General features: G+C 39.0%; 1 protein-coding gene across 2 annotated transcripts in view; it reads right to left on the reverse strand.

Annotated features, from left to right (window-relative positions):
- cpeb4b (cytoplasmic polyadenylation element binding protein 4b) overlaps positions 1 to 25,713 on the reverse strand; it is a 42,003-nt gene that overhangs the window by 6,555 nt on the left and 9,735 nt on the right. The window contains exons 3-5 of one of the 2 annotated variants that reach the window (XM_047379597.1): positions 12,257 to 12,347; positions 6,132 to 6,182; positions 497 to 520 (exon numbers count right to left, since the gene is read on the reverse strand). In XM_047379597.1, coding sequence (XP_047235553.1) covers positions 497 to 520; positions 6,132 to 6,182; positions 12,257 to 12,347 — 166 coding nt within the window. The remainder of the gene's footprint in view (positions 1 to 496; positions 521 to 6,131; positions 6,183 to 12,256; positions 12,348 to 25,713) is intronic. The other variant, XM_047379598.1, reaches the window with a different exon arrangement.

The raw sequence follows: 25,713 nt of genomic DNA on the forward strand, positions 1-25,713 counted from the left end.
TATAAAGGTTAATGCAGGAGTGCTAGTCTTAACCTCCAGTGTGACGTGTGTGTGCTTCCGCCGAACAGTTGCCAGGTCGTTACTGTAGAAATGAATTTATTCTTAATAACTTACCTGGTTAAATAAACATAAAAAAGAATTGGGTAAATGACACACAATGCTTTGTGTGCCTCACGGTCTCATTAACTCTCAGCTAAATGTAACACTGACTTAATGTAGAATATAATGAGAAGGAAATATTTAAGCAAAGTGAAGCCTGAAGAGAGGAAAAGGCAGTTTCACAAGTTTATAACAAGACTCAAGACTTTTCACACATAAATATATTTCAAAATTTACATGGAAATCCATTGAAAGGAAAAAAACCCATGCAGGCAATATTGAATAAATCATAAAACAGTTCTTTAAATAGAAAATACATAAAGCTGGCTGAAACACTGATAACAACAAAACAAAATATCCCACAGATGGACATTATACATTTATGAACAGGTTTTACCTCGTCTCCTGCTATAATTCCTGGCTGCATGAGGAATGAGGGGGAAACAAAAATAAAAATCAAAGGAGAGGCTATTTGTAAATATGGCTTAATAAACCGAATCAATAAAAGTGCCAGGTGGTTCATGACAATGTGCTGCACAGTTAGCCCGCCTGCCTGCACTTGATTCTGTTAATCAGCACTGAATCATAATCAGCCAGCAGTACTGCTTATGCAAGCAGGTACAGAGTGTATTTGTCATTTTTTATAGATTGGGTTTTGGATTAAGGATTTGAAACTAATATAGTCACCTGAGAGACTTTTCACCATGCATGCCATGTTTTAAAATGAATAATAAATTAGAATATTAGAGAAGGTAAATATCACATTAAACTATTTTAAAACAATGATTTTTAGTTCACAAATACCAATCCTTGGTTGGGGCTCCTTTTGCATGAAGTCCTGCATCAGTGAAACGTGGCCAGGAGGCAATCAGCCTGTGGTTCTGCCGAGGTTTAAAGGAGCAGCCTTCAGCTCATCTGCATCATAGAGTGTCTGTAATTTTTCTGGCCATGAAACATGAAGTGCTGTAAGACTTCCTAGGCTGCATTGATCTTGGACTTGACCTAGAACTTAAAATAAAAATTAAAGCTTGATTTCAACCAACATGTGCCTCTCCATTCTTCTATCACACTATAGAACCTTCAAAATGAATTCAAAATTTACTTTCATCTGAAAAGAGGACTTTGGGCCACTGAACAAAAATCCAATCTACTTTCACCTTTACCCAGGTGAGACGCTTCCCGTGTCATCTATGATATAGGGGTGGCTTAACACAAGGAATGCAACAGTTTCCCATGCCCTAAATACATCTGTGTGTAGTGACTCTTGAAGCACAGACGAATCCACATTCTTTTTTTTGCGTCACTAGTGACCTTTATTTTCCCAGTATTTGTAGAAAGTAGGTTGACGGGGTAAGACAGAGGGGAAGACATGTGGAAAATGTTTCCGGGGTCGGGACTCGAACCTGGACTGCCCTATCGAGGACTAAAGCCTCTGTACATGGATCACGCACTTAAACCCTGCGCCACGTCTGTCCCCACATCCTTGAAAGGGCTTTTATTCATGATCTGCCGTCACCCTAGATGCTTGTGCACTTTTTTCTCCCAGATTTCTTCCTTCCAGTTAACTTTCCATGAAAATGCTTGGATACAGCCCTCTAAACAACCAGCTTCTTTAGCAATGACCTTTTGTGACTTACCCTCCTTGTGGCAGGTGCCAGTCACTGTGTCCTGAATAACTGTCAAGTCAGCAATTATATGAGAGACTGGAAAGGTCATAACATGACATTTTCGTAATTGAAACACTTTATGTAAAACTCTAATTTTCAGAGAAAATGCATTTCAGGATTCCATTAGCTGCAAGTAAAGCTTAAGAGAAATACACTGCTCAAAAAAATAAAGGGAACACTCAAATAACACATCCTAGATCTGAATGAATGAAATATTCTCATTGAATACTTTGTTCTGTACAAAGTTGAATGTGCTGACAACAAAATCACACAAAAATCATCAATGGAAATCAAATTTATTAACCAATGGAGGCCTGGATTTGGAGTCACACACAAAATTAAAGTGGAAAAACACTACAGGCTGATCCAACTTTGATGTAATGTCTTTAAAACAAGTCAAAATGAGGCTCAGTATTGTGTGTGGCCTCCACGTGTCTGTATGACCTCCCTACAATGTCTGGTCATGCTCCTGATGAGACGGCGGATGGTCTCCTGAGGGATCTCCTCCCATACCTGGACTAAAGCATCTGCCAACTCCTGGACAGTGTGTGGTGCAACGTGATGTTGGTGGATGGAGCGAGACATGATGTCCCAGATGTCCTCAATCGGATTCAGGTCTGAGGAACAGGAGGGCCAGTCCATAGCTTCAATGTCTTCATTTTGCAGGAACTGCTGACACACTCCAGCCACATGAGGTCTAGCATTGTCCTGCATTAACCCAGGGCCAACCGCACCAGCATATGGTCTCACAAGGGGTCTGAGGATCTCATCTCAGTACCTAATGGCAGTCAGGCTACCTCTGGCGAGCACAAAGAAACCACCTACTTGGAGTTATATTGTGTTCTTTAACTGTTCCCTTTATTTTTTTGAGCAGTGTATATTGTGTAATGCATCTATATAATATCTGAATTTCACTTTTTAAATTTAATTAAAGAAATACATTTCAATGACATTCTAATTTACTGTGATGCACCTGTGCATTGTGCTCATTTATACAGAAAAATGCAGAGGAGAAGGGCCATCTCAGTTCATCAGTGAGGATCTTGAAAAGGATCATTATTCAATACAGAACAGGCATTAGCATAAAAAGCGAGGTAGTTCAAACACAATGTAATAAAGCCCACAAGATGTGTTACACCACATGTATAGTTAAACTCAATCAGGCCCAAATAGGCCATGTAACCCTGGAGACACCCAAAGCCAAACCTGGAAATGCAGCGTAACTACAAAAAGAGCAGCACACAGAGAAATATCTAAGAAAAGCACTCTGTTTAGACTTTAATGTTCCAATTTGATTAGTTGGGCAGTTTTAGCAAAAACACTGTGCAACTGATCCATTTTACTAAGCTTGACTGCAAGGAATAAAAGAAAGTAAGTGTGCTCAATCACAGGCAATAGCAGAGGGAGATGTGCTGCCTTTGAATGTAGCATGCAGAGGATAAAGAAAAAGCAGAAATGATGCAGAGATTAAAGCTCATCACTTTATCCGATCACAGCCTATCAGGGGACCTGATGCGATTCAAAGATGGTGCCCTAACCGCAGAGATTTGAGTCAGTCAAAAGCAAAACTCTGCAAGGCATCAAATGTAGCTTGTCCAGCTGCCCCAGCCTGACAACGGTGAGGTTTTTGTTTTAACTATAGAATATCTTTCTAGTCATAGGCTACGTTCACACTGCAGGCAAATGCGACCCAAATATGACTTTTTTTGCCCATATCTGACTCTGTCATGGCAGTCTGAACGGCCCAATTTTGATATTTTCACCTCCAAAAATATTCATATTGTTCTACTTCCATGTGTGGTACTGAACTGGATATGTATCCGATAGTTTTCAAAGTGTCCGCAGTCTAAATTATGGTCTGCATTTCATCCGACTTTTATGTCATTCACTTTTCTACAGAAGTAGCAGGCACTGCTCCATAAAAGGCCATTGTATTTAGTTATGCTCTCTTTTTTCTTACCTTTCTTTGTTTTATTATGATTTGATGATGATGATTTCATAATATTCTCCACTCCAATTGCTCACAAACTTAATAATAACACAGAGACGTCGACATCCATTATTACTTTCGTAAGCAGTGTGCTGCTGTGTGACGTCTACATTCTCCTTCTGCGCAAGTGGGTCATTTTGGGGTCATGACCTGTTCAGACTGAAGTCAGATGCAGTCACATTTAATTAGTAGTTTGAATGACCGCTCAAAAAAAATTGGATTTCAGCAAAAATTCCAAATTGAGCATCAAGACCTGCAGTGTGAATGTGGCCTGAATCTATATTTTCCAAGCAGAGGAAGTGAATGCAGTTGGAGCAACATTAAGATGAGAAATAAAGTTTATTTGCAGGGAACCGAAGATTTAAAAAAGCCAGCATCTGAAACTGGAAGAACATGGAATGGGTGAAGAAGCGGCTGGAAAACCCGGGCAATAATCCTCCCTCTGTGGACATTCCAAACCAGATGGACATTATCTCTGCCGGGAAAGGTCAAAGGCAGCCAGAAACGAAGAAAAATAGTGAGAGGCAGTAAAGCAGATTGAAAGAGAGCAGAGAGTGCTATAAAAAGATGTGTTTGTGTGTGCGTGTGTGAGGGAGCATCAGTGAGAGAGAGAGAAAAATAGATTAGAAGCGATGGAGAAATGAGCTGATAAAAAGCTGTGTGGGGGTGAGTGAAAATGACTGGAGGGAGAGAGGATGGGGGATGAAGAGAATGAGGATTGCAAGCTGCGTACCCTTATGAGGCAGAGAGAGAAAATCAGGGCTGGTGTGCAGCCTCGATCCGCTGGCACCATCTGTCTCAAGGCACAGTGACAGATCCTGACCATGTGATCCAAACATGTGACCAAACAGGCTTTTCAAGAAACTACTGGCAGTTCCTGTTTTACCCGCCGGCCGAAGCCCCGTCGGATGAAGTTAAAACACCACAACTATGCAGTGATAAAGCAAGAAATTGCATGACGGAGAGTTTAAATTTAATCACCAAGAAAAGTCCTTTGTTGCAATCATTCTCTACATGCTGAAGCACCACAGGAGCTCTACCAATTCCAGACAAAATCTGAGACTCAAAATCGTCTGCATCTATCAAACCTTTTTTTTTTAATCATTCCATCTTTTATTTCTTACATCCCTCTACATCCTTTTCTAATTGAAGAGCAAAGCAATAGAAATGGCCAAAAAATAAGATTAGAAGTTAAAAAGCTTGATATATAAGCATGCAAGCCTAAGCTCCTCTGCCTTGAGTCTGTTTTTACAAAGCAACGGAAGAACCCCCTCAGCAAAATTTCTGCTTAGGCTGTATATTAGGACAGGACTTATATGCTAAACATGTCAAGGTTTCAGTGTATTTCTCTGGGCTAAATAAAGACAATAGACGGACTCCCAGGGTTTGGAGGCAAGCACATTAAAGGTTTCTTGAATTAAATTTGAGTCGAGCGAGAAAATGGGCATTAAAACAAGCTTAATTTTAGAAACACACCAAGAAATCTGCTTTTGACCGTTATCGGCTTATGTTCAGTTTGATTGGTTGATCAGAATTTTAAAGAAGTTTACCCCTTTTCTGATCGGTGAACGCACCATTCTAAGCACTGCCAGGTCATGCTGACACTCTCTTTGGCGAGCACTTTGTTGCTAAGAGAGAAAGACTAAAGTTTAAAGCTACTGTTGGTATCAACTGTGTGTTTAAAATGTATTCAGAATGCAAATAAATGTAAAGGCTATACAGAAAAATGTATTTTCTATGACAGATCGAGGCATGTCTGCAGTTATTTCAAGCTTTAAGAGAGAGCAAGACTATCAGCAGATAACATGAAGGTTGATTAAAATACAGCAACGTTGCTCGTTTTTATCCTTTTGACCATTCAACCTCTGTCTTGGAAGTATCTGCATTTGAAAATGTTGTCAGGGAATACACACAAAGATTGTTAATTCAGCAATGGTGGCCAGGCTAACTGCTAATATAACATGCTAGGACAGTTTAAAATGTCAACTTTGACATTTTATGTCTTATTCCTAAACCAGTAAAACCCTGTTTCACAGACACTGCTCTCACACATAGGATGTAATCTAATCTCGACTCCTAATACATGTGACTACTCACAGCACTAAGCCTAGGAAAAATAATTTAAATGCTGTTCTTAATATAACTAAAAATAAAAAATAAAATCGGCTAAAACCGGTATCAGCGGGTCAAAGCTTTACAAAAACTAGACACCTGCCCCAAAATTCTGATCAGTACATCTCTACTTTATTTAGAGTTACAGACGGGGCGGACATATTAATGTGGTATGGACCTAAAATCCTAATGATGATGACTTTTATCTTTCATTTATAGGGTTAGTAGACTTTTGAGGACTGTGTGTAGGTTACCATACATACCGTTAAGGGGCAGAGGGTTGTCCCCAACGGGGTGAGGGAATCCCAGACGACCTACAGAGGAAAACAGAAGAAAAATGTGTATCATATAATATCTTTACTCCGTTTTAACCCTGTGTAAGTCTTTCTAGAAAACACCGTTGAGTTTAATGACTCTAAGAACAAAGGTTTAAATTTTTTTTTTGTGAAAGTAAGGAGCAAACTAATAAGTTGGCTTTTATGGTAATTGTGCAGTCTCCAGAAATGAAAAGTTGTTTTGTCTAAATGGCAACCATAATAGAAATAGAAACTGAAATAATGTAACACTCCGAACTGTATAATTTAGCAATTTCTAATTTGGCTAAATAATAACGCGATAGGCCTCACTTGCTGCAGTATATCAGAAGATAACAGATAAGAGTCAGGATACCTCAGACTGCCTCTGAATATAATTTCCTCTGTAGCTAAAAGTGTCTAATGTCCAGCTGCAGGGAAATGAAAAAATAATCTAATGCCCATGACTTCCTAACCGCCATACACAACATAGCAGATCAAGCTGCCAAGATTCCAGGAAGTTGCTGAGCAGCTTTAAATGGGGACAAGTTTGAAGTTTCCAGAGACAGTGGAAAATGCAATGATACTGAGCAAGTTTATGATCAGACCCCTCAAGGTTGTGTTTACATTCCTAAAGTGTCATCATGGACAATCTGCCACAGTCATATTTCCACCTTGGCAAAGAAAAGCCAAGAACACATGCTCACAGTCCCATAAAGTTTCCATCTCTTCAGGTTGTCTGACGGGGTGAATTCCTATGGAAAGTTCCTGTACCTTTTTTAGCAGACGAAAATGACCAATGGGATTGAACGTGCAACCGGTCTGATGTTCTGACCATTTGTTCACTAAAACATCATACATTCAAATAAAAATAAAAACACTTCTGCTGAAGTTGTGCCATTAGAACTCTCATTGACATATAGTGATATCAAAGGTTTGACATTTTAGGTTAAAAATGCCAAAAACATTTCAGGGTAGGCCTTCGTTTTGACCGTTGAGATATCTTGATGCTACAACCTGAGATCCTGTCCATAAACACCACAAACAGAATCGGTGAAAATGGTGAGCACTGTTGTTGTTCAACCCACATACAGCTTTGTTTTTGATATACAAGGACTGGATGCCCCCTTAAAAGCAGCCCAAGGTCCCACACAGTCGTATGCCTTCTCCAGATCCACAAAACACAAGTGGACCAGGCACCCAACCTCCAACGACACAATCAGCATTTATGCGAGGGTAAAGATCTGTTCAACTCTTCTATGTCTATGGTAAAAGCTACATTACTCCGCTGGGAATCAGAGGTTGGACAGTCAGTCGGAGCCTCCTTTCCAAAACCATGTACAATGGGTTTGCAAACCTTACAATCCAAAGAGCCATTTCTGCCCTCAGTCCAGCTAAATAAAACCCCATTCGCAGTTGTAAATATAACATGGCTTTTTGAAAAAAATATAATTTTTGATGAATATCTAATGTAGGAAGTTTGTCGTCATTTGAGACTATGTTTCTATTTTGAGGTTTTAAAATAAAGAAAAATATAAAACATTTGCAAAAAGAGGATAATATATATTTTATTCTGTGGAATGTTAATATTTATGGAAAATGAAATTTAACAAAGGCAAAATTTTCTACCTAATGAGGAAAAAGATCTACAAATTATCACTACTTTTAGTGTCCTTCTGTAGTTGACATTCAATGCAATTATTCCATGCTAGAACTGGAAAATTGCTAAAACCTGCATGTGTTGTTATATCTACATTTTAAATATTACATCAGTTGGTTCTTCATTATTTTTAGCCAAAGGAGTAAAAGTCATAGTTGAAGGTCCAAAGAGCCACTTGCAGCTCTGGAGCCGCAGGTTGCAGACCCCTGCCCTAGACTAAGCTTTCCCAAGGAGATCGAGATCTGCAATCTCTTAATAGCTAAAACACATCCTCAAGTCCCCTTTTCTTCATTATTAGGACCACCACCCCAGTCTGCCACTTCACAACTATTGTTACAGTCCTCCATGCAACACCTTGGAGGTATGTCAACCATGAAAGCCCAACAATGTCCAGAGCTGTCACCATCAGGGTGAACCTCATCTGACCATCGACCTTTTTAAATCTACCTCAGCGACTTCTGCTACAGTGCTTACAAAGTCCTAAAACTCTGCTTCTTTCACAGAGGACATAATGACCAGATTGAGGGACTCTAATTAAACATTTTTTTTATTGTTTTGATATCCTATAAAAAAATTGTTAACTAAAAAGAAAAAATAAGCTGATACGCAATGGACCAAGTACATGGTTCGTTTACAGCTAAAATGCCAATTTATAGGCACAGATTGAAGATAGAAATTAGCAAGGGCCCAAACTGACCAGAAGCCACTTCATCTTTTTCTTCTAGACAAGATAAAAATAATTTGGTTTCATTACATATTTTTGTTATAAATGAAATTACAAAGTAGTTATTTATTAGATACCGTAACTGCAAAATATCAACCATCTTTCCCAGTCTCATATAACTCCATTTTTCTATCTGTATCCTCATACCATACTTTTTACACTGGGCAATTTACAAGGGCCACCTCCCAACCCCACACATACACACGCGTGTGTGCGCACGCACACATACACACATACAAGCCACACACAAATACATGTTATGATTCCAAACAAGCTTCAAAGTTATGCAAGGCCCACTTGCACCAAAAGGGATAATGAGATGAAAGAGCTGAAATAGTACAGCCATTGTTATATGGGTACGGACCGCCTGGTGATTGGTGCATTCCGATGCCCCTGTCACAAGGAGATCTGCGGGCCCCACCCCCACACTCCGCAAACCCATCTCACAGAACAGGGGAAACAGAACAGTAGGGACTGACCCGAAGTAGATAAAAACAGCAGCCTGATTCTCACGGCAGAATTTACCCATTTATATCCTCTTGTGAATTAGCCAGGTAATAAAAGAAGGTGTAAATAGCTGCACCACCTAAAAAACCCAAAGTCCAACAAAGCATGAGCCGCCATGCTGGATTTTAAACTTCCCAGAGCCTCTGAGGAGCAAACAGGTACACCATAACCCAGTGTGTCTGCACGGCTGCTTTGTGAAGTTTATTTGCATGCTGCTGGATGCACACAAACAGTCCCCTTTAAAGCACATGTATGAACAAGCTGACACAATGCAGTAGTGTGTTTATGTGCAGTGGATGAACAGAGGGACCCTTTCTGTCAGTCAGAACAATGCTGGAAGGGATTCAAAGCCACTTCTTATGTAGACATTTTGTCTTGCCTCCTCCCTTGTTTTGTTGCACTCACTTTTCCTTATTATGTTGAGGTCAAAGGAGAAATTTCAAGATTTTTTTAATTTATTGTGTTGTTTGTCTAAATGGATGCATATGTGTGACAAATTGCAAAAGTGAATAGGAGCTGGCTGACAGAAAAGTGAAAACCTAGTGCAATGTCTTTTTTACTATTCTGCGTGGGAAAAAGAGCAAATTTACTCAAGCAACGCCTGTCATACTACTGTACAAGGCTGCACCATAATTATGAAAATTATGATTGTAAAATCTTATAGCCGCCAAGAACTGCACGTCGAATGAAAAGATAATAAGTAAGGGAGATGATATGGTGTGCTTTATCGTTTCTCCATTGTGCACCGTACATTTCACTATAAGAACAACCCAGACTATGACACAGGGAAAAAATAAAGATGACCAAGGTGAAAGGTGAAAAAAAATGTGCTGTGATGCATTATGGTAAAGTGCAAACCGAGTAAAAAGCTAGCGTCATAGAAACCTGTGCCAAAAAGCACAGAGGCTTTTAGCTTCTTGAAGTAAGATTTTCTACAACAAGCTCTGACAGCAGAACACACAATCATAGCTGGATGCACACAAGACTGGTTTGTTTAGGCCTAAAATAAGAAAAAGGTATTCATGAGCATAAGCCTGAAGCACAGAGTTTTAATTATCTTGTTATTGTAGCATCTATACTGATTTTATGTGCTTTACAAGGTGAGGCCCTTTCTAAACAACTTAAGGTATTTAGTGGGACAAAAGAGAAAATCATTTTCTTATCTAGTCCTACATTTTTGTAAGGAAATGTATAACAGAGGGAAAACAAAACTGGTTACTAAGATCTCTTTTCGACCCTACCTCTCCCAGTGTTAAACGAAAACCAGTGCTAGCTTAGCCACCATTTATATCATTTGCGCTGATAAACCTGAACTGTTTTTCACAATGAAATGGCTTCAAGTTGGCTTCTAGACTTTAGAAAACCTAATTATTTACCGTTTTTCTTAGCTGGAGATTAACTGCCCTACTAGGGTTTAACACAAACCCTGGTCTAGCACTGGAACAAGTTTGGTGGAAAAACCCTTTTCTTGACCGTGTGAAAACCGTATTTGGATTTGAACGTCAGGTCTACAAGACACTCAAACCCAGTCATTTTCTGTTTTTACTCAAACTGTAACCGCCAATTAAAAACATGACTGCTGTTTGGAATGAAGCCTTGAGATCTATTTAACTACTAATACATGGGGTGACTACTGACAAATTTATTCAGTATGCACCACCCAAAGCATTACCCTAATGTAAAGCCTGTGTCAAAGGTGTAACTATTGAACCAGCTCCTCCCTCTCAACCAACAGATAACAGTGGCGATAATGCTTTACTAGCCAAGTATTGCTCAGTTATGATTACTGAGGGATGCAACAGTTTAAAAACAATTCAAAAAACATGAACAAGTTGCTTAGCTTTTTGTTCTTGGTTAACAATGCTTTAAAACCTTTAGCAAATGTCTTGTAAGTCTTAAAAGGTGGTTACCCAATATCTGACTTAAATATCCAAGCTAAAACAATGCAAAAACATTGCAAAGTTTTGCTGGAAAAGCTTGGCATCTTGAATTTACCCTAAAATATTTCCTGCTAAACCAACCTTGTTGCAGACCAAAGTAAAGAATCAGGTAAGTAGGTGTAATCAAAGTCATCATCACAATATTCAACAATAGTATCCCTGATACATGCACAATGTCCTGATACTGTGAGGTCCTTGTAAAAAAAAAAGCTATTTTCAAACTGGTGTCTGGGAAAGACCAAAAAAAGGACATTCTAACTCTTTAAAGTTTATATGTTGGTTGAAATCAATTGAAGAGTAATGCTTCGAAAAGATCCGACAGTTTACAGACAAATGTTGGGTTTTTTTTAACACGTAATGGAAGTATGGGAACTATAAGAGCATTTTAGTCAAAAGACACAATCACATGGAACAATATGGTATTTGTGTCTATGACAAAATTATTTTAGGAAACTGTCCTAAAATAGGACTGTAAAGAGAATTACAAGAATATGATGGGTTTCGTAAATTCGTATTGAGCAAAAGGCCCCTGGTTTTAAGAAATGGAGGTCATTTAGGTAATTAAAAACAAGACTTAATTTTAATGCTTACATTTTTAGATGAACAGGAACCTTCTAGCACTTTAAAGTGAGAATGAAAGAATGCTTAGAAATAGCTAAAATCAAAGAACAGTGTTCAATTTGCTTTGGAAGTCAGAACTGGCATCTGGACATTACGTCACTTTTGATTTTATCGTGTCTTCGATGCAAGTTGGAATACCTGTGGGATTTGCTTTGCGTATTTCTGTCAATTGGATGCACTTAATCAACTTGTTCACAAAAAGAGGTTGTAACTTACTGAGCATGCTCCGGGTTATTAAGTTACAAGCCTCCAGAAGTGCTAACAGTTACCTGTAACTTTCACCATATGAGCGTTGAGCCATATTGGATATTGAACAGAAAGACCAGACCTTCCTAGATGGAATTCAAGCTTCATGATGCATTCCTGTCGTATTTTTTAAAAGAATCTTGGAAAACCCAACTTCAGAGTACAAATAAAACACAATTTTACCAGTGGCTTTGTCCAACTTTGTAGTATGCAAGGTTTTTGCCAATTTTTTGTTTTACTTTTTACTCTCTTTATTATACATGTGTGTGTTTCTATTAGGTTAAGTGCATCACACTTGTTGAAAAGGCCAAATGGTGCACTATAGCTATCTACCAGAAAGCAAACATTGTATTGCTGCTTGTCCACACATTTCTTGATTTTCAGTTGCCATATTTACCTTTCAGGGTGTCTTGCTCAGCTCTCATGATGTCGATCAGGGAGTTTTCCAGAGTGTTCATGTTGAAGCTGTCAAATGACCTGGTTCGTTCCTACAGGGGGGAAAAAAATAGGACAAATTTGACTTCTTTCTTTCCCTCAGAAGGCAGGTAGTTTAGATTCCTTTTTTTGTTATTGTGGGAAGCAGTGTTTAAAGTGGAGCAGGATTCATTAAACTTATCTTTTAATGCAGCACTGACCTAAATTAACGCATACAGACCAAAGAAGGAGGAGGAGACAGCATTTCTAATTTGCACATGAAAATATGATCCAGTACTTCAAACACCGGCTGAAGACGTGTGTGCAAGATCATAAAATATCACATTGATAATGATGACACAATTTAAATCTACGTGTATTTTTTTCACTATCTTTCTTTGAAGTGTGCAAAAACAAACAGCTGGATGAATTATATGTACAACAGTTTGTTACTGTGGATGTTCTAAGTTGCTTAGCCAGCTGAGAGACGAACCGGCTCGATGAGGCGGCGTTGAAAACAGCTTCAGCAGGGGCCATCCATGGCATACGCCACATAACTGTGTATGCACACATCAGCATGTGTAAACACTCTTACACCCTTACAATGTGCATACAGAAAATATGTTCTCACGCTGAAAAATAAACGTCCTCGTCCACAAACAAATACTGCGAGTGGCATGCTGATAAGCTCTCCGCCTCAGCCAGCTATGCAGCCGACGACAAGCGGCGACCCTGACAAACTCGTCTTGTTTCCCGCTTTTCAAAACAAACAAAGACCACCATCTCAAATTCAAAACCTTATTGTTTTTATCTTAAATGCCCAACAACCCCCACTGCATCACATGTTTGAATACTTCATCCCTTCCTTCCTACTGTTTTTAAACATTTTTCCAGTCATTCTACAGTGAGTGTCACCTCAAAAGTAGAAATTCCTTAAATACTGTCATATTTCTCATCTGTGCATCAGAGATCCCACACTTCAAAAAGCAAGTGACTCCTCTGGTCACAAGCTGTTGCTTAGTAGGGTTTACCTTCTGTTTAAAAGAAGCTCAAAGATGGTTATTTTGCCATAACTGTCGAGTTAAAACCTATTTTCTGCTCTCATTTGTTCCACTACTTCAAGGTGCAGCTTTAAAAGGCTTGCACAAACCATTTTAATAGAGATCTATCTTAATATGGTTCTATGACTTGTAAAATCTGAAAAACATCACACTTACTGATCTTCAGGCTGCAACATTAAACATGTTTTAAACCTGGAAAATATTCACTTAGAACTCAATAAAATCTGACAAGATACTTGATTGACCAGACTCTGAAACCATAGAGAAGCACTTTGCATTAGAATCGACAGAAGCTTGTTACATGTAAACAATCTGAAGTGATGTTGTGAGCATGAAAAACAAAATTAATCAAATTTGATTATCCAGTTTGTCTCAATTTGTTATCTTCCCTTAGTACCTGTCCAGTGGCGCCACAAGGAAGGTAGCAACCTAATTATTTTTGGATTAAAATGTCCAATCTCATACTCGGGATCAGGGTTTTAGTCCTTTAGTACCGATTTCTATTTTGATTATAAGTGCTGATTATGTCAGCTGCACACGTAGCAAGATGGTGCAGTGTCCATAGCCCGCAAAAACAAGTATTAAACTGTAAAATAATTTGGTTGAAAAATGAATCTGAAGGTTACCCAACAAGCTAAGAGAGACTGTGTTGGCTGTTGCCACATCCCGCGATACGTTCCCTGAAATCAGCTAAAAACCTTTTCAACAAAAGTTCACACTTTAAGATTTAAAGCAAAACATTATGTTTTTCCTTAGGCTTTTCTACCAGTGACTATCTGGAATTGCACTGAAAAATGTTGCGTAAATTAGCATCAAGTCACATCAAATCAGACAGGGAGCATGCTAGCACGCTAGTCCTACACTTCAGCAAACCGGTCCACGTGAAAACACAGTCAGCAGGAGTAAGACGAATCGAGTCAGGTATGTGCCCACACTTTTAAGTGATGGACATTATGGTTACTTTCTTGGCTTAATTATCCCAGGCTGGAGCAACTGATGAGAGTCTTATCCAGAGAGTATTATGTCATGAAAAGTGGTGTGCCATTTCAAAGCCCCTTTAAAGCTACCATGTTTACATGCAAATACATGAAACTGATTTTACCAACTCTAATAAAGTGTCGGACTGGGAGTTGGTATAGGAAAAGTCCTTATGTTTAATGACATGGATTGGTAACGGGGACAAAAAAATAAATCCTTTCAGGACATCCTTAGAATTGGATATATATTGATAGAAGCCTCCTAGGCTTTGCTTTGCTCGCTTAATGTTTTAAATAGCAGACATAAATATTTGAGCTGACAATGTAGATCAGGGATTGCCGCCACACACCAATTGACCCACTCAGATTAAGAAGAAAAATGGTATACACTCAACAACATGTAACCAATAAAGTTTATCTCTGGATAACAAGATTTCCTACTTAAGGTCTTGTTCTGAGTTACATTGTATTGTCTTGTACCGTTTCAGCTTTGCATTGTCTTTATGCCTTGTGACTAAACAGAAATAAAAAAACACAATTATCCAGAAGATCTGAAAAAAATCATCCTGACAAGAACATTAACACTGCACAAGAACTACTGCTGTGACTACAAAAGCACAGATGTTGCTCAAGAGGAATAACCCCAACATGCCAGTCAACATGTAGGCAATGTTTGCACAGCTCCTCTTTTCACTCTCAATACTGTACTTGAGTCTGTGCAAGTGTCTCAGGATTGTCTAGTATTTATAAAGAACCTGATTAAAATCCTTGAGAACTGCAGAGTATGTGAGTAAAGAAAGCCTTAGGGTGAAGTCACTGTGTAAGGAAAAGCTCACAGCACACTCTGCTACCATGAACTCTACAGGGGTTAAATGCTAAAGGGTTCAGAAAAACAGACCTGCTTCTGTGAACCACATGACCCACGCTCTGCCAACAGGCACCTCACTTTTTCATCCCTTCGCCGGTGTTTGGAGCCGCTCCCAAACTCAGAAGCTACTTTATGTGTCTGACGGGTTAAAGAGCGTTATTTACGTGGCCTTGCAAATGTATTAACCCCCTTTAACGTTTTTACCTTTTAGTAGTGCTACATTCATAAACCCTTGGTGTATTTTGTTGGGTATTTTGTATTCACTGTGATAAATCAACACAAACAGGCACATAGCTCTGACAAGGAAGGAAAAAGGATACGTGGTTTTTAAGAATAAAAATTTGAAAGGTGTAGCATCTATGTGTATTCTTCCTTCTTTACACCAATTCTGCCAAATAAATTCCAGAGGATTTAGTTGCCTCTAAGTAGTCAGCCTTTTAACAAACAGAGAATTTATGTGCAATTCAATTTCGGTACAAATACAGCCGTTCTGTGAAGGTTCTAGAGAACATCAGTGAACTAACAGCATTATGAAGACCAGGGAGCACAGCAGATAGGTCAGGGATAAAGTAAACTGTGACTCTGGAAATCAACCATGAAAAAACAATCCCCACAGTGAAACATGGTGGTGGCAGTATCATACTTTGGAGATTAATTTTTTTGTCTAGCAGGGACAGGGAAGCTGGTAAGAGTTGATAGGAAAATGTACTACCACTAAGGTGGGGCCTTCAACAGGCCTTCTTTGTCATATTTTACCTCATGCTGAATATACCAACCCTACCGTGAAACATGGTTCTGGCAGCATCATGGTGTAGGGATGCTTTGCTTCAGCAGTGACAGGAAAACAGGTCAGAGTTGATGGAAAGATGGATGCAGCTAAATATAGGGAAATCCTGGAAGATGTCCAGAGCCTACAAAAGACCTAAGAAGCAGAAGTTCATCCTCCAGCAGGTCAACGATCCTAAATACACAGCCAGAGCTACCATACAATGATTTAGTATATTTGTATATTAAAATAACCCAGTCAAAGTCCAGACTTAAATCTAATTAAGAATCTGTGGCAAGAATTAAAAGTTAATGTGAAAAACTGATCTCTTTTCAATCTAAGATTGAGCCTATGTACAAAGAATGGGTAAAAGCTTTAATCTTTAGATGAGCAAAGCTGGAAGCGGCTTACCCCTGAATTACTTGTTGCAGTGGTAATTCCAGCACAAGGTGGTTTCACAAGGGTTAACTCAGTAGGGCTGAATACAGATGCACTAATATACTTATCCGATGCTTATTTGTAAAACATGTGTTTGTTTTATCCCATTCTAAAAGCATGTATGACTGTGTGTTAACAGTCATACAAAGTCCCAACAAAATACATTGAGGTTTATGGCTGTAATGTGACAAAATGACAAAAAAAAAAATTAGAAGGGTACAAACATTTTGCAACACTCAGCCGATGCCTGGAAATGAACAGTCTAGATTGCTCAGCTGCAGCCAGAATTTTAGATTTGTGCAAGAGCAGATTTCCCACACTAACTGAACGAACCTGCAAAAACAGAACTGACATGGTAGAACGCACCCAGTGCACATCTCTCTCCCTCAAAACAAACATAAGCGCAGGGATCCAAGCCAGACTGCGTCTTCTGTTTTCTGATATTCACCACAGTATCACATGCGAGGCTTAGGGTGTTGCTTCAGGTCAAACAAACCAAACACTAAATACAGATCTGCAACAAGTGAAGGCCTATACAAATTACACCTATGAATCAAACCAAATTCCCATGCAAAAATAAACAGAGATATAAAAAGGCTGATGCAGTCCTCCAGCATTTCTAGGTCCCCATAATTTGACTCTAAAATAATATAATTGTTATCTTTGTCCTGGATATTTGGAATTCATTCTGTGGCTTTGGTACAATCAGTCCGGAGGAGGTGAGGGCTGGGTTGTGCTCTGCAGCTGGTAAAATCCAGCCCAGAAAGATGCAGAGGATAATTAATCATCAAATTTGTCGTATTCTATCTCAACAACTGGGCAGCGGACCAGCAAAGTGTTTATACATGACAGATTGAAGGGCATGCACAGATACACACTCGAGCACATCTGTAATGAGAAAGACTCAATTTATAAGGCAGCCTGTGTCATGAGTCTATGAGAAATTGCCCACTGTTAGCAAAGGTCATTGGTTTAGCTCATAGTTTGTAATTTGCTGACTTTGTTGTTTGCCTTCTGCTAAAAAATAAAATGCAGGATCAATAAAGTACCTCACTATATCCATCTTTGGCCGGGAATGATACTTAAATTGAGGATAAAAGCCAAGACACGACCTCTTCAAAAACTTCTGCAGGATAAGGTGCATTTCTGTACACTGCAAAACAACAGGCCCATGCTACAATTTGTGAATCTTTTACCATTAACTAAACCTTATATCTTAAGCTGAGCCAACTGTGCCTGGATCATGCAAGTAGTGAATGAATCATCAAATCTGAAAACATTACCAAAAACATGGTGGAGAGTAACTGGGGATTATATTTTATACTTGGGCTGGTGGGAGCCATCTCATCAGACTCAATAACAATGACCTTCGGATGCAGATACTGGTGTTTATAACACGGTGATGAATATTAATTGCAATCATCATTACGGTGATGTCAAAACATTCTCTTTAGGTCGAAGAACAATGCTACTCCCTCCTATACAAATAAAAGTCTTGTAAAATTATACAAATGGAGTTTGCATAACAAAAAAAAATGTATTTTTGTTTAGATCATTACTTCATCCGAAATGTAAAGGCAGTGATTGCAAATTTAAATACATGGCCATTGCTGCCACAAAATACCAGCCAGCACTGCAGTTCTGTCTATTCATTTGTAAGCTGTTTGGCTAAACTTTAATCTGCTGCTTTGCTGAAAGTAGAATGACATTGTATTAGTTTTGATTCATTAATAGATATTAATAGTATTTAATAGTTAAATCTCATCAACTGTGAAAGTGTGGAAATTGCTTTTACAAAAATGTCACGTGATTTGTGATGGGACTGGAAAATAATCAGACTCATCAATTTAGAACACAACAGCTGATTATGAAATTAATAATTAACAGAGCATTTTGTTACTTTATAGCATGCAGCCTGAGCTGATGGAGGCCAATGATAAATAAATAGCTGCCTTTATGAAGAGCCCGCCTACAGCTCCTTCTAAAAGTTTCATAAATCTTAAATCATTTAACATTGTTACAATAACCAAACTTTGTTTTCTGTGGTAGACCAACACAGAGCACTTCATAATTGTAAAGTGAACTGAATTATTGTGAAGGCCCTCTGTTCCCAGTTTTTCTTTTTTTTACAGATGAAAATCCAGAAATTCGAAATTTCTTAAACTCCGATCAAGTCTCTTAACATCAGTTTTTAAGCATTGCTTATGGCCGTCCACGTTTCCATAAAGGCCAGATTTGTTGATTTCAAGAGTAATATTAGTCCTGGCGCCAGATTCCACCATGTGACCTCGGACGTTTCAAAGCCACAGTAGAAATATTACACACCTCTTGATCGCTTAATGCTATTCAAGCCAGGCCTTTTAACTGCAAGCCTTCCAAACATGTCTGGGTAGGGTAGCGGTTATGTCACACTCTCAGCTAATTTGACATATTGTTATTACCCAGCCCTTCTATGAAAGTTTTATACCTGCATTATTAAGAATAAAGTACACCCAGGTGGATTTACTAATTTACAGCGCTTTCACACCAAACCTTTGGAACGCTTTGAGCCGTGCCAGAGTCCGGTTTCTGGAGTAGATCACGACAGTGTGAAGCCATCCCGGACTCTGAAACTGACCAGAGGACCGTACCCTGGCAGCTGCTGGTCTCAGTTCATCCGCACCCTGGAGCTGTTCGCTTGCGGTGTGAACGCATGGCGGGCCAGTGTACCAAAAGCATGTAACATAAGAGCACCGCGTTTGGGTAGAAGTAATAGAGGGAAACAAAAGTAAAAGCACCAATGTGACTACGTGAAGAAGTGAAGAGTGAATTACATTTGAAAACCAAACTAGCAACAGAAACCCCAAGGCGGACTTTGTTTTCTGTGCTTTTTTTCTTCTAGATCAGTGCAATACTGCCCCCGAAAAAATACCTTGCAACTGCATGACTTGGTTTGGTCTGGTCTAAAAAGTCTCTGTATAAAAGCAAACCGAGCCAACTGAAGGTAGGAATTTTCTCACTTTTACCGATCACCTGGACCGGACCCGCAGTGTGAATGCGCCCTAAAAGACCATTGGCTGCACTGGATTTCATTTCGGGGTATCACAAATATGAAGACTGATTGCTAGTGCCATGCTTGCATCATATACAATACTTTGTACCTTTTTGTTCTATCACATCAAATCCCAATAAAATACATTGAAATTTGTGGCTATGATGTCAGAAATAGTATAAAAGTTCAAAGGGTATGAATACTTTTGCTGGGCACCCATGTGTAACGCCCTCTTGAAAGAATGACACACTGACAAAGAGACCAACATACTTTGTACCAAAGCACTTCAGAATTTAGGTCACAAAATGTCCTTAGCAGAGTGAACCTCAGGCTTATCCCGACTTGCTAATTTGACATATTGTTATTCATCATCAGCAGCTGTCAACTCAGGCACCTGTAAAATCTATCAAAATGTTCCCTAAATTAAAACAATTTAAAGCTGCCTCTGTTGAATTAAAAAACAAAACAAGGGGTTGGATTTAAAAACTTGACGAGAAAGCCTGCAACATTGGAACTCAGGACAAAATAATTCATCAGATTTACACTGTGTGGCGTGGCAAAGAATGATTTAATGCACCAAGGAGTTACCTCCAGCATTATTCATGCTTGTTACCTGCCTGGTAATAAAGAATAAAACCCACTGAAGGCTGCAAGAGCTGTGAATCTAAATGAGGTAAAGAAACATAGGTGCAGTGTAATGTCTTCCAGGATTTTACGGTCAAGAGGTAGGTTCAGTCACTTCAGGGCATAAGTTGGAAAGCTCCGCTTCTGATCACTCTTAAAAAGGCAGCAACATGGAAAAGGAAGGGAAGCAAAGCATTGTAAAAAGAACAGAAAGGAGGGCAGGAAAGGGAAGCAGATTGGGCTTTTGATGCTCATTCTCCTTGTCCGATATTTCAAAGACCCATAATGACACAAAATACCCCCAACTGTCAAAACTACCCAATTACTCGGTGTTGGCTGAACAGCTCAATAGTGTGTACATGAGTGAATTTAGTGCGGTTTTAACGGGAGTGACTAAGTTACAGCAGTATTTGCTCAGCTTGAGGATTAGATCAACCTAAAACCGACTCCTGGAAGGATAAAGGCTAAACCTAAAACCGGCACATCCACATTATCTCTGCTTTATCTTCTTCCTCTATTGAAACACGTGCAGAAAACCATAGGCTAGGGACTAATTAGGAGTCCAGCGCAGACACGCATGTGCAGAGACAAGCGCCCTTTCTTCCCGTTTCCATGCATCTGTCAGGGGTGTGAGGAGGATACAATGAGGCTGCATTTAGAGCAGAGTTGTGCAGCTCAGACCACTCATTAGTTGGAAACAGTAGGTACAGATGTAGAGTTGGCAAGGTTGCTTTTGTGCTGCTCAAAAGACTCAGAGAATCTTTGGTTTTGCATGCACTTACGACAAAATTACTTTGTTCTTCACAAACAACATTCATAAGTCTCTGATAATCTGTTACTGTCTCATAATGCATAAAAACATTGGCATGTGAAAAGCTAAATTACCTCGAAATGCGGCAAGAAAATGAAAAGCAAACTGCAAAGGACCTGTTTTGAGTGCTGACAGACTTTCTGTGGTTTCTGAACTTTTTGTTAAGAATCAATTCCCTCTGGAAAACAATCATAGAGAAGTGAAATGCCTAAAAGATGGAAAGCACAGTTTGCAAAAAATACCAGGGGTGTAACTGTACACTTAAATCATAGTTTGTTACATACATCGGATTTGGAGTCAGAATTGGGGACGGTGTAACAGCAAAAAGAAACCAATGTCATGAAACCAAAAACAAGGTTTCTTTTTATTCTTTTAAACAGAAAATTACTCTAGAAGAAACAGCGACAGATAAATTAACCTCAGTTAGTGGTTTGTTAGGAGACTTTAAGGCAGCAGGTTATGTACTATGTACATCAAGGCAAGACTAATTGTAAAAAAGGTTTATTTGATGTATATAGGCCTTCTTTTCACTGGCTAATTTACGCAGCCGGTCCCTGGTTGGGCTTTTTTATTAAAAAGTGCAATTTACTTTAATATATGAAAACACATTTCAGCAAATTTCTGTCAATTTCTATCCAGGTAAAGAGAACCTAATGTCATATGTCAGATAAAGTGTTTGTTTTTTTAAGTCTAAAACAGAAAAAAGTAAAAAAAAAAATATATATATATATATATATTAATAAATTGATTTGCAACCCCATCCATCTTTCCAAAAACTCTGACCAGCTTCCCTGCTGAATAAAAGCATCCCCTCAGCATGATCCTGTCACCACCATGCTTCACAGTGGGAACGGCGTGTTCTGGATGGTGTACGGTGTTAGGCTGAAACGTTCAACTCTGATGTCATAAAACCAGAGCACCTCCTTCATCACGCTGTGTTGCCCTACATGGCTTGTGGAAAACTTTAAATTGAACTTCTAAATGCTTTTCTTCAACATTATTTGCTTTCTTCTTTCCACTGTTCTATATAGGCCAGATTTATGGAGTGCGTGACTAGCAGGTGTCCAGCCAACAGATTTTCCTGCCTGATGTCTGCAGTTTAAAACTTTTTTTTTTTTTATTAGTTAAAAATGGGTGTCTGTTTTAATTAGTTTTTCCTCATGTTCCTGCAAAATAAAAGGCAAACAGCTCTAAAAGCTATAAAATGTTGGCATGGCACTATATTAACACACAGTGGCGCTTGTTCAGAACATCACATGCATGTGGCTCATATGCGGAAATATCAGGTGCAGCAAAGCCCTTAAGGCCAGCTCCAAACTAGTTTGCAAAAAACCACACCAGATACAAAGTAAATGAAATTAAATACACTATCAGTTTGCCATACATGTGCCATTATACAACCTTTATGCTTACAGTACCTTTGCCATCTGTCCCTAAAACGTGTGCAGCTCCTTTAAAACAAGCCTCCCTGTCTTCAGTTTCCCGTTTCCCATTATCACCGTCCATCCTTGCATTCTTTGGGATGGAGTGCTTTATGTAATAATTTAATTTAAAAACATGTGCGCGTCCAGTCCTTAGTGGTGATTGACCTGACCGACTTATTTTCCATCTGAGTGGTTGTGCCCACGAGTGACTTCTGTTCTGATGATGATGGTCAGATGCATAAAACATGTCTCGTCATTTCCTTAGACCCTTACACAACACTGACGTTCTTTGGCTCTCCATTTGACCCAACAACTGACTATCTGGCCTAACAACTGTTTTGTCCACTCACCTCAACTATAGTTCCCCACTTCGGTAGTCACTGTTAAAAATAATTAAGCAAAAATTGCTGTGTTTACTGGGGAGGTTTTACACACCATAGCATCAAGCAAAGCCCCTTTTAAAAAAGAAATATTTTACTCACATAAAGCGTATGAACTGAACTGAGAAGCCAGTTTAATAATGACCTTGAAATAAGCTGTGTGAAGCTGGAGGGTTAAGGAGCTACACAAACAGTGAGAGGGCAACCGTAACCAACAGTAACCCAGGTGGCTTACTGAGACAATATCCTGGCTTGGCTCACTTTCCTTCAAGCCCTGCGGGTCTAGACCAGGTCACAAACCAAATTTCAGTCCAAATCAGCCCGGTGTGTGCACCTGATACAACAGCAGGTCTAACAGGAGAGGAATCAGGGGAGACGCAACATAAAAGAGAAGCTAAACCAAAGTAAAACAAACTATATGAAAGTATAATCTTTTGATCAGAAGCCACATACTGGCTGAACAGGACATTAGCAGCAGCTCAGCTGGACAAGGGCCCATTCTAAGCATTACACTGCGCTAATATTTGTGAGCCTCAGTGTTGCAGTGAAATGTCTTTCTGCATTTCACAGCGGTGAGCACAACTGGTGTTTTCACATTTACTACTATACAAAACTCCAAGGCCTGAGGCGAACAAAGAAGAGGTTTGATCCTTGCGTTGGCAGTCACCCACTAGAAAGTCGCATTTTATAAGGAAAATACATTCCAAAGGAACAATCCAAGGGACCTCCATTAAAACGCATCAGTTCAGACAACATTCAGTCAAGCCACACAGTCCGACTGTTATTTCAGCGAGCCCAGAGAGGCTCAACAATGACAAGTGTAAAGCAAAAGCTGTTGATCCCTCATCTGCAGCGTCTGTGCTAAAATGGGAAGTATGTGAAACAGTTGGAGACGGATTACAGTGGGAAAGTGTGACATCGGTTCCTCATCGAGTCTGTTCAGTTCGCAAACTGCTATTCTATTTAATTCACTAAAACCTGGGAGCTTGTTGTGCATAGGAAACATTTGTAATCTGGGCCAAAAACATGTACCGAAAGGGTGTATTTAAAGCAAAACAACTATTCATCGCATCAGATTTTGTGGAAAATTAAACAAAACTGAAGCGAACGACATGAAATGGCCATAGAGGACTCTGATGTGACTTATGGTGTACATAAAATGAGATATAACCCTCATATTACAGACATGTCTTTAAGAACGAGCCATAAGAGGGTTTATGTGAGTTTCAGCAAGTTAAACCAAGGGCTATTTAAGAGTATTCTGATTCAAATTTAAGGCCTAGATGAATTATGAAAAAAAACCTAAAAACTTACTTAATAAGTTTTATTTACCTTAACTCAAGCAAGTTAAATATAGGGTGCCAACCTAAATTGGTGTTTCTAACCTCTGGCATGTGGCTCATATGCTTTTAAACAAACGTTACCCAATTTCAACATCTTTCAACAGTATGTGGTACAATTCATAACACCTCCTGATGATGGGTTTCAGCCAGCTATTAAAATGCCTGTTTTTAAGGGAGACTTCCTTAAATATACACTTACCCATGATGAACAAGCTGGCTGTGGATAACACAAGAATGTTTGGATCTTAATCCAACAAAAACACTAAACTTTAAGCCTTTAAGGGAATTTCACAGGCAAGACTGTTTCTCAGGTTTCTAGAAATGGCTGAAAGTCTGGGGGTATGGGCTCAGAGCCTTCCTGCATCATGGGTAGTGGCGTACCATTCAGCCAGTACTGTTCTCTGGTTTTCTTTGTGGTCTGACTGCCGATTTCAGTTTTGTCCCATTCTGATGCTTTTCAACCTATGGACTATAACACAGAAGAAAAAGAATACTGCAAGTTTTTTTAAAGACAATATTGTTTCCATTGATGCTAATCCTAATTGGATTTCTTATCAAACTTTTAAAAAAAAGAAACGTACATTAGACCACATGCTGTTGGTTGATGTGTTTATACAACAAAAATATTAGGTGCTCTTAATTTTGATGCCTTGATTGAAGAGGAAAACAGAACATTTTGTTTTCCAGTATTTACTCTGCCGATCATCAATCAGAACCGATCAAGGGGAAGCTGACCTTTTCCGATCTCTGGCAGATTGACTGGTGCTCGTATATTCCTACACAGTTAGTAGTTCTGCATAATAACACCTGAATTCCTCAGCCAGAGCTACAAATCATGGAGTAAACGAATGTCGGATGCTTATTTATCAATCATTTAAAAATAATAACAAAACTAGTCGATTAAAGAATGGAAGAGACGATAAATGAAAAATCATTTAATCGATTTAAGATGTAACTAAATCTATTTCAAGACTTACTGTGGAAAAATCTTGTCATATTCAAGACTTTTTAAGGCCTATAATAAAGGTTTTTAAATTTAAGACTAAACAATGGAAACTTCCAAGGAAGAATTCATAGCTACACCTTGTCAATCTGCATGAAAACAAGATCAGAGATTTTGTTTTGCAGAAGAAAAAAAAACTACAAATATAAATAATAAAATCTCCATGCCTTGTAAGTTCCACTGACAAATTAAGTTTGAAATATTTATAACAAGTGCAGCAGCAGCCATCTTCATATTTCCTTTAGATCTGTTTAAAGCTGGTAAACAAATAAGCCAAGAGGAACTCCCAGCAGGCCAAAAAAATAAAGTTTTAATGGCAAGAATAACAGAAAATATTATGATTTTATTTTTGGAAATCAATAATGATTTGTGTTTCAAAGCCTCTGAGGAGCAAAATCTGACCTATGTGTCGTTGCCTGGGAAACTGCCGGAGTTATCCGAGCGGCACTGCCATCAGATTCCCTTTTTAATTTCTGCCTCCCTAAAGTACAAGTTATCAGATGAAGGTCAGTTAAGTGTGAACGTGCCAATGCCTGGGAAAAACAATGAAAAGGCTTGGGCATACAACAAAACACATGAATAAAAACTGAGATTGGGTCGTCATGTGAAACCACAGATAAGAAGGAAAGTAGGAAATGGACGAGATGAACTTCAGTGAAGTTACCCCTCAAAGAGACTGCTTAGATCTCTGCTGCAGGTCATACTGGAAAATAT

Source organism: Girardinichthys multiradiatus, chromosome 11 (assembly GCF_021462225.1).
Source record: "Girardinichthys multiradiatus isolate DD_20200921_A chromosome 11, DD_fGirMul_XY1, whole genome shotgun sequence".
Classification (NCBI taxonomy): Eukaryota; Metazoa; Chordata; class Actinopteri; order Cyprinodontiformes; family Goodeidae; genus Girardinichthys; species Girardinichthys multiradiatus.